The sequence below is a fragment of the Nipponia nippon genome, unplaced genomic scaffold, assembly GCF_047370975.1.
Source record: "Nipponia nippon isolate SJK-2023a ecotype South Korea unplaced genomic scaffold, ASM4737097v1 scaffold_3, whole genome shotgun sequence".
Classification (NCBI taxonomy): domain Eukaryota; kingdom Metazoa; phylum Chordata; class Aves; order Pelecaniformes; family Threskiornithidae; genus Nipponia; species Nipponia nippon.
Genome location: NW_028262347.1, coordinates 78544648 through 78559756, shown reverse-complemented (window position 1 = coordinate 78559756; position 15109 = coordinate 78544648). Strand labels below are relative to the sequence as shown.

At 41.6% G+C, this 15109-nt stretch overlaps 1 protein-coding gene across 2 annotated transcripts in view; it reads left to right on the top strand.

Annotated features, from left to right (window-relative positions):
• KIAA0930 (KIAA0930 ortholog) overlaps positions 1–12632 on the top strand; it is a 76445-nt gene extending 63813 nt beyond the window's left edge. For both annotated transcript variants that reach the window (XM_087764564.1, XM_087764563.1), the window contains exons 8-10: positions 1344–1506; positions 4286–4441; positions 7636–12632. In XM_087764564.1, coding sequence (XP_087620690.1) covers positions 1344–1506; positions 4286–4441; positions 7636–7676 — 360 coding nt within the window. In that variant the 3' untranslated portion in view covers positions 7677–12632. The remainder of the gene's footprint in view (positions 1–1343; positions 1507–4285; positions 4442–7635) is intronic.
• Positions 12633–15109: the final 2477 nt, after the last annotated feature.

Sequence of the window (15109 nt, the reverse complement as noted above, 5' to 3'; positions counted from 1 at the left end):
TGTAACGTAGCTAATCTGCATAGTTTAATGGTCTGCAGGACTGCTTCTAAAGGTCTCCATACAAGCTGTGTGATTTTTGTTTCTGGCTTCCTAAAAGGCAAAATGAGCTGCCAGCACAGAGCTTGTTAACTGGATGTGCATGCTCTCTGCAATAGAGATACAGCCTGGAGAAACCAGGCCTAGAGGGACTTCCTGATCTTTTGGCTCCAAGACTTCGTGTCAACTGGAAAATGTCAAAATACATGTGATAATGTATTTATCATTGCTTTTTGCTAATGGTTTTAGTGGTGATTTGTCCATTTCTGGTTTTCCCTCCAGGTGTGATATGAAATGGCTTCAGAATTAAAAATAGAGACAAGCACAAATTAAAGTGCACAAGTGCACTAAAGAGAGGATCGGTTGGGTGGTAGAATGCTTCCGTGGTTTGGGGGGGTTTTTTGTGCTTTTTTTTGTGGTTTTGTTTTGGTTTTTGTGGGTTTTTGGGGGGTTTGTTTGTTTTGGTTTTTTTACATTAACGATAGAGGGGTGACATATAGAGTGTTTCTGCAGTGCAATGCCAACCTGGCTTGTCTGTCATCCTCACTCACATGTCACCTTCCTCCTTATTGGTGTGGACAGATGTAGGCAATATCAGATCTCATCTCAGGAAGATTTATGGGATTATTAAATTAATTATTTGAAGAAGGAAGGATGAGATAGAAGTTGCTCACCTCCATTAGCAAAGTAGTTGTCCCTATTTTTTTTTTAATTTGAAATGAAAGTATTAAAATATTAATAGCAAAACCAGTACATAAGCACTGCATTTCAATTCTTTTTGAAATAGATATGGTTGACTATAACTATGGTTTATGCAAGAGTAACTACTGCTCTGAATGGTGAAACTATACCTCATGTTTGCCAAAGAAAAGAAGATGCACTATTTTAGTATGTCCAGAACAACACATTTTTAGCCTGTTAAGTCTTCTGAATTTCAACGTGCAAAAAAATAAGATTGACATTCTTGGTGCCTAAATTATTAATCTGTATTTTGCTCCTTCATGACTGTCAATCGTTGTTCACAGTGATCAGCTGAGAAGAGAGGTTTTTCATTATTCACGTAACAGTTGAGGGTGATGATGTATCAAAATGTTTTCATCTTGATGAGCATCTTGAAGCTGAGATAACTGTTCAATTGACGTTCTCTGGCCACTCTGATAAAGCTTACAGCTAGACACCAGTCATGATTCTGATTTTTACACATGTGACTGCCTTGTGGCACATCTTTGAGACTGATTATTTCTTACTAGAAGCATAGAACTTTTGAAACAAAACTTTCTCTAGCATTTCTTCTATTTCCCTTTCAGGTCACTTCTTTCAGCACACCGCCAACCCCAGAACGCAACAATCGCCCATCCTTTTTCTCCCCATCCCTCAAGAGAAAAGTGCCCCGAAATCGAATTGCTGAGATGAAAAAATCCCACTCAGCAAATGACAGCGAGGAGTTCTTCAGAGATGATGATGGTGGAGGTGAGAGAAGTAATATCAGCTAAACAGACTTGTCTGGAGAGAGCGCAGACCTATGGAAAGGGATCCCAATGCTGGATTTCCCAAAAGGTTTGCAGTGTGAAAACCTAGCTCCACAGAAAGTCTAGCGCCAGTGCCACTCTGAAAATGGGGTTATTCACAGGCTTAGCATCTTTTTGAAGGCTGGAGACCAACAATTCCTACATATGTTTAAAACTTATCTCCCCCTTTTATGTAGACCCATTTGAGAGAAACTTGAGCTGGAAAGAACCTGCCCCTCTCACAGGTACCACGATCTCAGGTGGCACTCTTCCAGGTATCACAATGTAGTGGGGTAGAGCATGCTCTCATGGGCAAGTTCTCTGAATTCCCTGATTAGATCCAGAGCTGGTTAAAGTTGGTGAAACGGCATTTACTTCGACTGGCTTTGGATCAGTTCTGAACTCTCTAAAAAGAAAACCTAATTAATTTGTTTATATAATGGTTTAACGCCTTGTGGAACCATTCCTTTGAATTCTAGTTACTCAGTATGAAACCACCAACAAGATAAAAAATTGAGTCTTGAGTCTAATTCAGAAATATAGTGTATAAATCCAATTATATCGAAGTTTTGTTAGGCGGGAAACTCACAGATGTCGAAGTCCAAACTGCTTTTCATATGTTTAAAAACAATTCAGTAGAAAAGCCAGAAAATCTAACTATCTGTTGGCACGCTAATAGGTAAACACAAAGGCAATTTCCAGATTACGAGTTCTGTTTGTAGTAGTGAAGGTATTAGCCATCAGCGATACTGTATCAGCTTAGCTAATGAGAAATTGCACCTTATAAAATAAGCTTAAGTGAAAAGATTTAATTCAAATTCTGTGCAACTTAAACTGTTGTAACTAATTCAGAGTTCCATCAACAGAAACCTTTTCTCATCTCTTTTTCCTTAATTTGCCTAGTCAAAACATCTGTTATTTCAAATGAGATATGTTTTAGCACGTTTTACTAGGCAAAGGGTGGGGCTTGCATGAATTACTACGTAGTGCGGGGAGAAGGGCAGCTTTTGCAGATGGAGTCCTGCTTTTGATATCTTTCTCCTGGAGGGTGCACAGGATAGAAAGGATTTCAAAGCATTTATCCAGCAGCCTTCATAGGTGGTGGTAGTGTCTGCTCAGTATTGTTTTGCAGGGTCTGATCCTAGCATACATAATCATAATGATGAACATTCTTCTTATTTTCATTTTCTTTTCTTTCTAATATATTTATGGAAGTGAACGAATTCCAGGTTTTCCAGACATTTTATAGCACACACATAAAATACTGAGAAGTGTGGTTTCATTTAGTTATAAATGTTTTGACCTTATTGTTCCTGGTCCTAAAGTGGAATATTTTAACAGCTTATGCTAGGAAGTTTAATTTATTCACAGATGAGATTTCTACAAGGAGAAGGAACTAAAATGAGATTTCTTTACAAATTTCAGAAACCTGAGTGTCCTACCAGTGTTTGCTCAGGAGCTGCAGTGGTGAAATTCTCATTTCAGGGTGGGAAAACTTCAGTTCACCTAGTGATGGAGTTTTGTAGAAGCAGAGATATTCTGGGGCACCTTGGCCTCGTGGGTGGAGGACAACTTGCTTGTCTAAAGATCAGCAGTGTCCTTGGTCTGGCCAGTGCTGCCGCAGACCTGCCAGCAGTGCAGACAAACGTGTTGTGGACAGGAACAGCCCATGAGGGCCCACTTTACTTGCTTTTGCTGTCTGCAAGCATGGTACAGCAGAAGAACTGCGCTTATTTCAGCTACTGGAGTCAGGTCTTTCTGTCCTGATCACCACAGTGCTCTTGGCATAGTGGTAATACGTGGGGAGAGGGAAGAGACTGCTTGGGTATACACATTTACAGGGAAGGAGGGAAAACAAGATACAGATTTCTTCCCCCCCCCCACATTGTCCTGCATCTTGCTAGAGTACCCGCCACTATGTATTTTTCCTTTGCTAGGGCCTCTTTGCGTGGATCAGGACCCGCTTTTAAACAAATGAGTCCCAGAGCTTGGACTGCTCTGGATCAGAATTGTTGTGTTCACTTCAACATCTGCTTTTAGCACTGTGGGACAGGGCTGAGTTTTACAGGGGAGTGGAGGGAAAGTTTAGAAACACTCAAAATATGTGGCACGTGCATTCCTGGCTGTGGGAGAGACGTGCAGCTATAAAAACCACCTCTAGCCTACAGTGGATTCAGCATCCTTTTGTTTTAAAAGTTATTTGTGGACCGCTAAACTAGTTATGGGAAGAGTGGCACTGCTGAAGGGTCCCAGGTTTGGCTTGGGGGACGCATGGAAATTTGCAGTAAACTGGCTTATTAACACTGACTTTCCCCCATCTTGTAGATGACAATTTTCTTCATAAGATACAATTTTCCTTCTGTTACACTTGTGAATTTCTGCACGAGCAACTACTTAATAGGGATATTCTATCATTTTGTATATGAGGGAAGGCTGGGTTAGGATTATGCTTGTGCAGTGTGGTAGAAAAGGCTTCATTCCCTCTCCTGGCTGGTCTGTTAGTGGATAATGGTTTACTACTACTGCCAGCTGCTGATATAATTCATTACCTTCAATGTAAATGGTGAATTTTGTGCCGGGCAAGATCTGAGTAATTTTAAAAAAAAAAAAAAAAAGTAATAATCGTGACCTACATGTGATTTCTCTCTAGACAGTGAATAGTTTCAGAAGCTTTCATTGGGTCTTCCAATAAAATGCAGAAAGTGCAATCACTTTAAGCTTGCTATCTTCTACCTTTACAGACCTGCACAATGCGACAAATCTGAGGTCGCGGTCCTTATCTGGAACAGGACGGTCTCTGGTGGGCTCGTGGCTGAAGCTGAACAGAACAGATGAAAACTTTCTACTCTATGCACACTTAACTTACATCACTTTGCCATTGCATCGAATTTTAACAGGTGAATTTTAACGTGTATTATGCATAAACAGAGAGTCCTTTGATGCCAAGACAGCCTTCCATGTTGTGGGATTTTGCTGTTAAGGTAGAAGAACAAGTATTTCTCTGTAAGGGAAATACTGTAGCATCAAATCAGTGTGAACAAGTGGAATGGTGTCAACCTGTTTTCTGGCTTTGGGCCGGTTTTGCTTGGTGACGATTCAAACAAGTTGGTAGATTGTTCTAACAAACTTCCAGAGGAACACTAGTTGATTTACTACTGGAATTCAGACTTCGTCCATCTCATGAGTGCAAGGCAACTCATTGTGAGCCCATCCACTGACAGCAATAGTTGTAGCAGGGACCTGTGACTGAGAGGGTTACAAAAAGGCAGCTCTGGAATTTGGAGTGGCCTCCTTTGCCAGTTCTGACTCTTAGATTTAATTTCCGTTTAAGTTGCTTGGACTGATCAGAGTGCCTACACTGATGCCCATAAATCTGTCAAGTGTCCAGTGTCTTTAACTAGACATAATGATGTTTGTGGGTTCTACCATGAATAATCAGAGTCCCCCATGTTGTTGGTCTAGCTCTGCCAATTACTACATTCATGATGGCCAACTCTACATTTGTTCAGCTGGGCTAGGATAGCACAGTAAGTTGGGTTTTACAATCTGTAGGCAGTACTGAAGTTTTGATTTTCATCCAGATAGCTCTTGTCTGCCTACAAATACAGGTGGACTAGAGAAAACAAGTGGTCTGTTTGAATTCTATCCATCAGCATGCCTGCTAGCCTTTCAGGGATACAGCTTGCAGTATGAGGGTGTCCATGGGACTCTTGAGATAACGTCTGAAAACTGAGAAAGCAGCAGTGGTTAAGGACTTTCTCCTCTGTCTAAATGCAGTGGCAGTTTCTTTCATGTAGACGTTACTAGTGTTACTATCCTTTCTCTTCGTTCTTCTGGAAGCCCTGAAATGTCTTCTTATTGACCATTGGGGGCAGAAAGAAAGTTTGATCCAGCTGCACAGCAGTATCTTAGACAAAACTGTTGCTCAACTCCAAAATCTAGACCAGAATAAAGTTATGATCCCAGAGCAATGTAAAGTCCTGTTTCTTAACCTTGGAAGATCCTTATAACTGCTACTTCCTCTAAGAACTTAATCTTTTTCCTTCTCTTCCCATCCAGCAGATGGGATGACTTCTGAATAGGTTTGTCTGGATTGTGGGCTTTTGATCTGTGCCTGCTTTTTCTTGTCTGGGTCTAAAAAGAGAACACACCTGAAAACAAAACCAATCAATTACACAGTGGTTATTTCCAGACTGTTCCTGAAAGGTAGCGAAGAGGAAAGGCGTTGGGAAATCTGTTGTTAAACAGGTTAATCTGCTGCTAAAAGAGATGAGAAGATAGTATGGGTATTAATGTCATCAGTTGTACGATGCTGATGTAATAGTAATAGCTGCAGGCTTCTCATTTGCAGGCTGAGATCTCAGAGCCTGTTGCAAAAGTGCACTGGCTCTTACTCTACAAAGAAGGAAAGTGTAGCTGATAAGGTAGAGGTGGAAATTATACTTAGCAAAGAGGTGTTTCTACATTCGCCCTTTCACTGTATGTAAGGATTGATTTCAATTTAGGAGAAATTACAGATGCAGTAAAAATTGATCTTCTGTAATTAAGGGTGGATTTTGAGCAAGGTTTCAGCAAAATACGTAATTATTCCTTATGATAATTGTGTTGATAATCTTACAGCTGGTTAGCTGGAGTTATCAAGTTCACTCACTGTCTCACCACAGGCATTTTGGAGTTCACAGAAGATGTATTGTTCCTGCTGGCATTTAATACTCGCTCAAGTGGGTGGCATAAATTCCTCCACGCTCAAATATTTGCTTTGAGCTTGAACATCCTTTCTGAGACTTAATTTGTTTAACATACAGTTGCAGGAATCGGTGTGTGTACTGAGATGCACAGAAATAGGACATGAAATGTCTGAGCTGTAAGGCAGAATTTTAATCTGCAGTTTTTCACTACCCGCGTTTGCTTTAGCTTGGCGCATCAGGTGGAGACTTTCCAGTGCCTTTTTGTAATTAATGCATTTGCGCCAGCGGCAGCTTTCCAGCAAGCGGGAGCATTGCACGTGGGGCAGGGTGAAGTGGGAAAGATGTTCATCTCCCTTGCGTGGCGTAGGAAGCCTGTACTAAGAAATTAAAATCCTAGTGATAGTCATCAAAGTCCTTTTTAAAATGTCTGGAGTTCATATATATTGATAAGGCTTCCTTTGCTCTGAGCCTTCTCTCCATGCTAGATAATCCCAGTTCTCTCAGCCTCTCCTCGTATGTCAGATGCTCCAATTCCTTAATCATCTTCGAGGCCCTTCACTGGACTCACTGCACTGTGTTTCATTCTTTCCAAGGGTGGCTAGAGCCCTCTGGAGCTGTAGATCAATTTTTACTCACGTCATCGTCTTTGTGCAGCTGTGTGTGATCAGCCTCTTAATTAAGCGTGTGCTCCCTTTTCCCATGTTCTTTATTCTCTGTGCAGCCTTGAAAAGGACACAGTAGCTCAGTTTCCAGATATTTCTATGTACTGCCGTGCCCGCACGCGGGGCTTACTGTCCACATTTGGAAAGATGCCCATGATTATGACCGATACTTTACGGGTTCATATTCTGTCACATTTGGACACTATGGAACTGAGGAGCCAAGAAAAGGAGTGGGTTTTCTGGCAGCTTTTTGAGTGCAGAAATGTAGGCTTCAGACTATAGAATGGATGAAACAGTTGAATTATTTCTGTGTCTGTATCTTCAGAGCCAAAAGTCTCTCTAAGGGTCTTTTCTGCCTTCAAGAAAGGGAAAACCCTTGGCATCGCCTGTAATGGCACTTCCGCTTGTTTCTCTGGAAGATTACGCCACTCTGTCTGACACGTGTTTCTTCATCCAGCTATAAACGGTACTTAGTAGATCAGCTGTCATCTATATGTGATGGGATATATCTGCAATTTACCATCTCTCAACTAGGATGCAGCTGGGAAGGAATGAAATAGGACTTCGTTAATAAGCAAAGTCGCATGCTCGTTGTGCTTTAAATTCCCTTAGGGGCGTAGCAGGGGGTTTTGTGCTGCAGTCCACAACCGCATCTCTGGTTCTTTGTGCTTTCAGGCACTGTGTCTACTTTCAGGAGCGTCCTAAGTTTGCTGTATCTCTTTGTTTCTCTCCCTTGCCCAGATATCCTGGAAGTGCGGCAGAAACCAATTCTGATGACATAGCAGAGAGCGGGCACTGCCTTGGAGCCTTGTTGCCAAGTGCCTAACCACAGCGGTTTTCTGTGCTAACACTACCATCTAGTGTCAGGAACATAAACCTCCGCAGGAAAAAGGGAAGCCCAAGAATACCAGCCGATCAAAAGTGCCTCTTTCTTCCTTCCTCTGCTGTCGTACACCGTATGCACACTTGCAGTACATCGCTTGAGTGTTTCTGACTGGAAGAGGACTTTCAGCAAGATAAAACGAGAAGGGGCTGTGTTTAAAACGAGTCAACGCTTTATGGACAGTTTGTTACTGTGTTTACTTTATAACTAAGAAACCAACAATATGTACAAAATGTGTTAAACTTTATATTCTTTGAGAGAAACAACCTGGGAATTTCATAATGATGTACTAATGAACATCGTTCCATAGACTCTCGCCCATACACTCTCCTTGTCGGTTTGGCTTAATGTGTGTGTGAGTGCGTGTGCGTGCGTGTGGGGATTGAAAGGATGAGAGAAGGAATTTCCTACTGAGGGAGGAAAAGGAAAAAGATGCTACAAAGATACATTGCCATTTTGGTATATGCAGCGGGTCAGGTCAGAGCTTAAGAGCTTAAGAGGCTGAAAATGTTCCCATTTGTTCGTGTGTCAGTGTTAGGACAGGTGAACTCTGCTGACAGATTTCTGTATCTACCAAAGAACAGCAACATTTTCATCCTCAAGAACTGGCTAAGAAAATGAGCCAGTGAAAAGAAGGCTAAAATGTGCTGCTATAGTAAAGCCGAGGTTCATAGCCAGTACTAATGCTGCTTATCTCTCTCTCTCTCTGTTAGCTGAGTCGATACGAGTTTGAGTCTGAAGTGGAAAAATAGGAGGCCGTAATCAGACTCCAAAACCTGAAAACCTTACCAATAACCAACATCCTCCTGCATGCACTGGACTTCAGAGTACATAAGAGTTGTCCTTGCGGTAGCATTTGTAGCCAAGGAGGGCATGAGAGCTGATTAATGGTCGGGCAGCTTGCCCGGATTCTTCATTTGCCGGTGGTGTTCGCTGTACTGTTACATGCCGAAGTACGGAGAGTTTTCTTGAAAGACAAAAGATTGAAATGTAATTCTGCTCTGAAAAGTGACTAAAAGTTGCATAGTGGGAGGTCTGAAAATTGTGTGTCAGGAGCTCTCAGGAAAAAAGCCTTATGTTTACAGGTAAAATGCAGCTTTCTCTAAATAGCAGAACTCTGCTGTCCTTGACATTTGAAAGCTAAATGATTGAATACGGAGACTACTGCAGTCTGGTTCACTGTTTTGATATGGCAGCCAGTCAATACTTCAGTTTATTTATGACTGGCACAGCCATGGGTGGGGTAGCGTGTCACTTAGAGCATGTGAGACTCCAATATATACACAGAGGGAGAGCAAAGATGCTGTTTTTGTCACTTTTCAGCCTCTGAGCACCTAAACTTAATGCTGTTGCCACAGTTACCAAATGGCGTGTGCTCTGGGCCTGGACCTTTGTCTCCCTCATACCCAGCCTTTCCCAAAGTGCTTTGTTGTTGTTCTCTCAAGAGCATCTGATGACTTAACCTCTCAAATAGGACTTTCTGCTTTTTTTTCCTCAGGCCAGGTTCCATGGGAATAGCTCCACTTCAGCATAAAGGTAGACTAACTTTATCATTCAGCCCAACATGGTGAATCCAGCATGGTAAGGAGGTCTTTTTTTTGTTTGAGGCTGGGCCTGGAAGCAGTCACCATAGCGCAGAGTGATGGCATTTCTAACACCGGCAGCATGAGTGCATGACAGGGACGGCTGACCAGTTTTTAGTTTGCTTCAAATGTGTTGCAACAGCGTTAGAAAAACGTTCATTTTGTCATTACCAGCGCAGCCACTTTTCACGTTGCAGCCTTTGAACTTTGCTCCATTGGGGCGTGCAGTTGTGCGTGTGCGTATGTGAGGGTGTTCGCGCAGTCTAACCTGAGGCATGTAACTTGGGTGCCTAGGCTTTCTTCCCGAGCCAGGGGAAGAGGTAGAGTCCTAAATCAGCAGCTAAATCAGTGCCCTCTCAAGAAACTTGCTAGGCAGCCTAGGTGCTTGCCTGAGATCCCTAGGTAGTGTGCCTAATGTCAGTCAGTACAAATATTCTCCCTATACCCGTGCTGAGAATTAAACCACTCTTCAGCTAGAAGACTGGTCCTGTGCTGAAGCCTCTCAAGATGCTCCTTTTTCTGAACTTTCGTACTGCTGGGGTGGGCAAATCGGTGCTCAGTTTTCCTTTAAGTATTCATTGGAGAGGGAAGGGAGAGAGAGGATTAATATTTGTGCTACTAGTGACAATTGATACCCTTCAGTCAAGCAGCCAGAGGAATAACACACGTGAAAAGGAAACGTATCCAGATTGGAACCTGGGTCGTAGGTGCCTGAATACTTCTCAGTCGACAGCAATTTGTAATGCTTTCTTGGTATCGTGTATAAATTATGTTTAGGTAGCTTAATTTCATGTGATCTGAAAGACTGAGCAAATTTTGCTGCGTAAGATTTCAGAGCAAATGAAGAATGATTCTAAACTAGTACATTAGTGTAAAGGCAACATTACAGAAAGTACAGTTCAGATCCCACATCTGTTATGCAGGAGGTATCATCTGCTTTGTTACATGTACGTGGGTGGATTTTGATGTCTAGTTTTTGAAGGGCTGCAATGTAAATGTCCTAAAAATAGTCAATTTATTTCTTGTATCTTGCTAGTGGGTATGCTATAGGTACGCTGAAGACTCGCCTTTTTTAGTAGAAAAGGGCTACAGGTATGCCCAGACGGACATCCGTAGAAAACAGAGGTCAAAAAGTCTACCGAATGTCAATAGTGCTTTTCAGAAACAAGTAGATGTGCCACATTCTCAGTTATTCCTTCTCTAAACGACTGACTGAGACTTCTTATGTATAGCCCCTGGTTCCCGCTTTCTGTTATCAAGTGGGGGGAAACAAATTCTGTGTTTTGTTCTGCTTTTAAACAAACCCCGAAAATGATAATTTATTGTCCTCGTATAGACAGATTGATAGGGAAGATGATAAAAGTTTTCCTTGGGTCAAGATGACGCAGCTGAGCCCTTAACATGCTATTGCACTATACCGAAAAAGAAAAGGGAATGTTAATAGGAACTCTCACCCTTTTAATTTGGAGGGGTTTTTAATTCTGTAGCTCCTAAGCAGTAAACCATTTTGAGCCTCTGTTGGCCATTTCAATAATTGCTGAGGATGAACTGGAGTGTTCTGCATCCTATAATGGCTGTATGGCTGTCAGTGTTTTAACTGTTGGAGCACAGTGGTTTTCTTTACTTATGTTGATGCTTGAGAAAGCAGCACGGTTAAGAAATTTGTGAAGCTTTGCAGAACAGCTTTATTTATTTACAGAACCCCACCACACCTCATTACTCCGTTAACTTCTTCCATCGTTCTGCCCATTCACTCCCGCTGGAGATTGAGGCTTACTACTTGAACTGTCCATAGATGATGTATATTGATAGATGTCAAATGCAAGGATGTAAATCTTTTCACCCTTAACGGATTTTTCACTGCTATCAATTTAACAAGAAAAAAGCCTTTGTTTTTTAAGGAAGCTCTTAAATCAGTTCTTCTGTATTAGCAGATCATTGCCCTGCCTTAGAGACCACCGTGTATGTGAAATCACGTTCTCTTATTGCCAGCCAGCACAGGGTGGGTTCCAAGTCTCCTTGTAAAAGAAAAGCCATTTTTAGAAATGCCACAAATCTTTCAGCTGTCTTGGCTAATCCAGTTTGTTGTGGGTTTATGTTCCTTCTCTTTTTATTCTCCCGGTCTTTGTTGTTTACAAGGCTTAAGCATGTGGGGCTCTGGATCGCTGTTACTCAGTTTTCCATTTCTGGGCACAGTGTGCTTTCCTGAAAAGAGAGTTGTTTGCACAGGTGACTTTTCATAGTAAAACGGTTTTCCCAAAGTATATTCTTACATCGAGTTTTAATTTAAACAGTGAAGTCCTTGGCTCTGCAGACAGGTTTCTTCCGGCAGACCCTCATGTACAGAATCCCATCTGGTCACTGAGGTGCTGTATGGATGCGAAGTCCACATAAATAGTCTACACTTTTAGACTATTGACCTGCTTCTTGCCAATCATTAATTTTTCCTTTTCCAGATGATTGCTTGTTCTGTATTTTGTAGTCTAAAGCTTCCCCTTATTAAAGACAGATATAAGATAAAATCTTCAGAAGTGCCTAAGCCCTGTTGTTATCCAGCGGGGTTTAAGAACAAATTTTTATTTAGGAAATGAATAAAGTAGTCTTAAATTCTGTGTTGTGTGTAGCAGCGTCAAGAAATGACAAGTTTATAGTTATCGGAAGAACTGGCCGTCTCCTATGGACTCACCCTTCATGTTTGAAAGACTCTCATGGTCTCCTAAGGTCGTGGCTGAAAGCTCTGGAAAATGGAGTTCTTGTGATCACAGCAGTCAGATATCTGCGAATGCCTTATCTTGTTTTGTGAGGTATGACTGAAAGTGTGTGGCGCTGGTGTGTAGAAATTCTGTGTCAAAAACAGGTGCGGTAGAATCCAGTTGCAGGCATTGTGAAATAAATAGCTTTTACACCAAACCTTAAACGAAAGAGTATTTTACACCAGAATGTAGCTGTTTGGATGCTTGGTCAAGATAATACAAGGCTGCAAGCAGGTTACAGTGTTGAACGTTCTCTGTGTAAATATATAAATATTCTCAGCCTAATTTTATCAGACTAACACGTGTTGCATGGTTTGGGTTTTTTTTTTGCCTCATTGATCATCAGTGTTGATTAAAAGATGATGGGTTGAAAATCATGCTGGTGCTGTACTGAGCCCTTTGAACAAAGCGCAAGGAGAACCTTTGTGCACCAAAAATGGAGTTGACTTTGCGTATGGCAGCAGTGCAGAAAGTGTTGGACCCTGCAGCCAATAAACAGACCTCTTAAATGACCATGAATTTTGTTAATAGTGTTTTCTCTCTACTGTGCCTAGTGGCGTTTCAGTTTGAATGTATTCCTTACTGGTGGCAAGCATGAACGGTGGAATAACACTCTGTGGCACTCACAGTAAGCATTGCCAAATAGACGCTCATGAGGCAACGTAGCCCCTTCATTCTTATTCCGCTCTGAGGGAAGCCCAACTGCTGACTCTGAATCTTTCAATGATCAGCCTCTGACAACTTGACGTTGTATAAGGGGGAAGAAGGTAAAAGTCCGTGTACTCCTGAATTTGTTTAAAAAGGCTTTTTGGTTTTTCCTTTAGATGCTAGCATTAAAAAAGAAAACCCAACCCAAAACAGCCCTTCTAAACTGATGGGTGTTTTGTTTAAACTTAATTATGTAGTCATTAACATTTAGGTTTGTGCAGTGTATAATATTGAGAGACTGATGGCTGTTATTTCTTCCTGATAAATGCAGGAAAAACTTCAATACGGGCTTGTGCAATGTTGTAAAAATGAGATTGCCCTTTAGCTCTTAACTGCTCATACTGCCTTAAATTGTGCATGCCAACATTGCATTGGTTTTGGTTTAAAGACCTGCAAGGCACTGCGTCCTCCCTCTCCACCTGATTTTTGTGACTAAGATTTCATAGTAGGCTTCTTCGGGGGATTTTTCTATCTAAATTAATTAAAATGAAACACCCATCAAACAAATGTTACCAACTGTAGATAGGAGGTGACTTGCTGATGACTGCATTTCAAAGAATCCCAGACCAGGACTGTTTTACAAACCCGTGTGTGGTGCAACAACATCTCTGCTAAGCCATGCATGATAGCGTGGAGAGGTGTGGTATGTTATGCAAAATCAAAAAACAGAGCTTAGGAAGGAGAACAGGGTGTTTTAGTTCTTTATATGGATATTTGAGCAGATTGTTGGCAGCGTTGTTCTGTGCATGCGCATGCAACTGGACAGGAATCTTAACTGGTTGGGAAATACTAAAATACGGCTTAGAAACACAGTGTGATTTTTCTTGAATGCTTTAAATTGAGAGCTTTTGAAAGCAGCCATAGTGGAGAAAGCATTATTTAAAACAGTACAAAAGGCAAAGAGCAGCGGCAGCTTACAAATCATGGTCATAAACCTCAGCTGTTTAGTTAGTCTTTCAACATGAGTTAGTGACAGGAGAAGGTGCGCTTGTTTTGGTTTTGTTTTTTAATCCAAACGCTGGCGGGACAGAAGACTGCCACGTACATCTTTGAGAAGCTTTTACAACTTCAACGAATTAATTTAATGGATGTGCTAAAAGAAAAATACTTTTTTTAACAGTGTGGCAGTATATCTTGTTCAATAGAGGCCCTGCTTTGGGGAGCCAAGTTAACTCATGTCCTGGAGTGGTTTGTGTCGTCCCTGTTCTCATCTGGAGAGGTGTTCCCAAGAAATGCTGTATAATATTGCTTTGCACGCAAGTTTATCATCAAGGTCTGATTTGACAAAGTAAAATCACACTTTGGAGATTGAAGAAAAAATATGTGTCTTTGCTAGCGCAAAGTACACTACGTGTGTAGTCCTGTCAGAAATGTTGTTCCTGAAACTTTTAATTAAAGTTTAAAGCAGAAAGCAAAGGAGTAAAATGCAGTAAGGCTGTGGGTCTGATTTTTCCATTAACAGTGTGGATGAGAATCTGGGAGTAAGAGATGCTACTCAGTAAAGAAAACATTAAGATACATCAAGGAAAATATGAGTTAATTCAAGTTCTGTCCCCAGCTTGGTCCCTCACCGGGGTAGGGATGGGATCTAGTGATCTCATCATGGGAAATGAGTAATTTATGATTGGTTAAGCCAGAAAACTCTTCCCCAAGTCAAGCTAGTTGGCTTTTCGTAGTAGGGTTAATGTTGATTGAGATGGCAGTGTGAAAACCAAGGCAGATGATCCATTTTCTTGTTCAGACAAGACAGAAGTGTTTGTGTGCACAAATTGGATTTAGTTCTGTGTAAGGAGCATGGACTTCTTCCCTCTACTGCACTACCACTGCAGAAGATAAAATTGGCCAACCACATAGCTGTCATTGTAGCTGCGTGCAACGTGCACCCTATGGCGCCTACACAAAAAGAATGATCTTTCGGCAGAACATCCGTGTCGGAGCATAGGATGGATGAAGGGTGGGAAGCATCCTATTAAACAAAGCGGACTGGGGCGGCCGCTGCCTGTGGAGGTGTGAACGCGCTGCTGCAGATGCTGAACTTCAGGCAATAACATAAATTTGTGAATAATAAGTATGCAAGTAGTTAACTCGCATGGTTCTGAATTCACTTCAAAGAAATTGGTTAACTGAAGATGGGAATAAACACTTTTAAAACCCTGTTGAAATGGATGGAGCTGGCTGCTAATTTTCAAAAAGACCAAGTCACCCTGCACAGATCAGTGGAGGCCACCTACATTTAAAAAAAGCTTTGTCTCAAAGTGTTAGTTCCAGCTGCTTTAATGTTTTCCCTG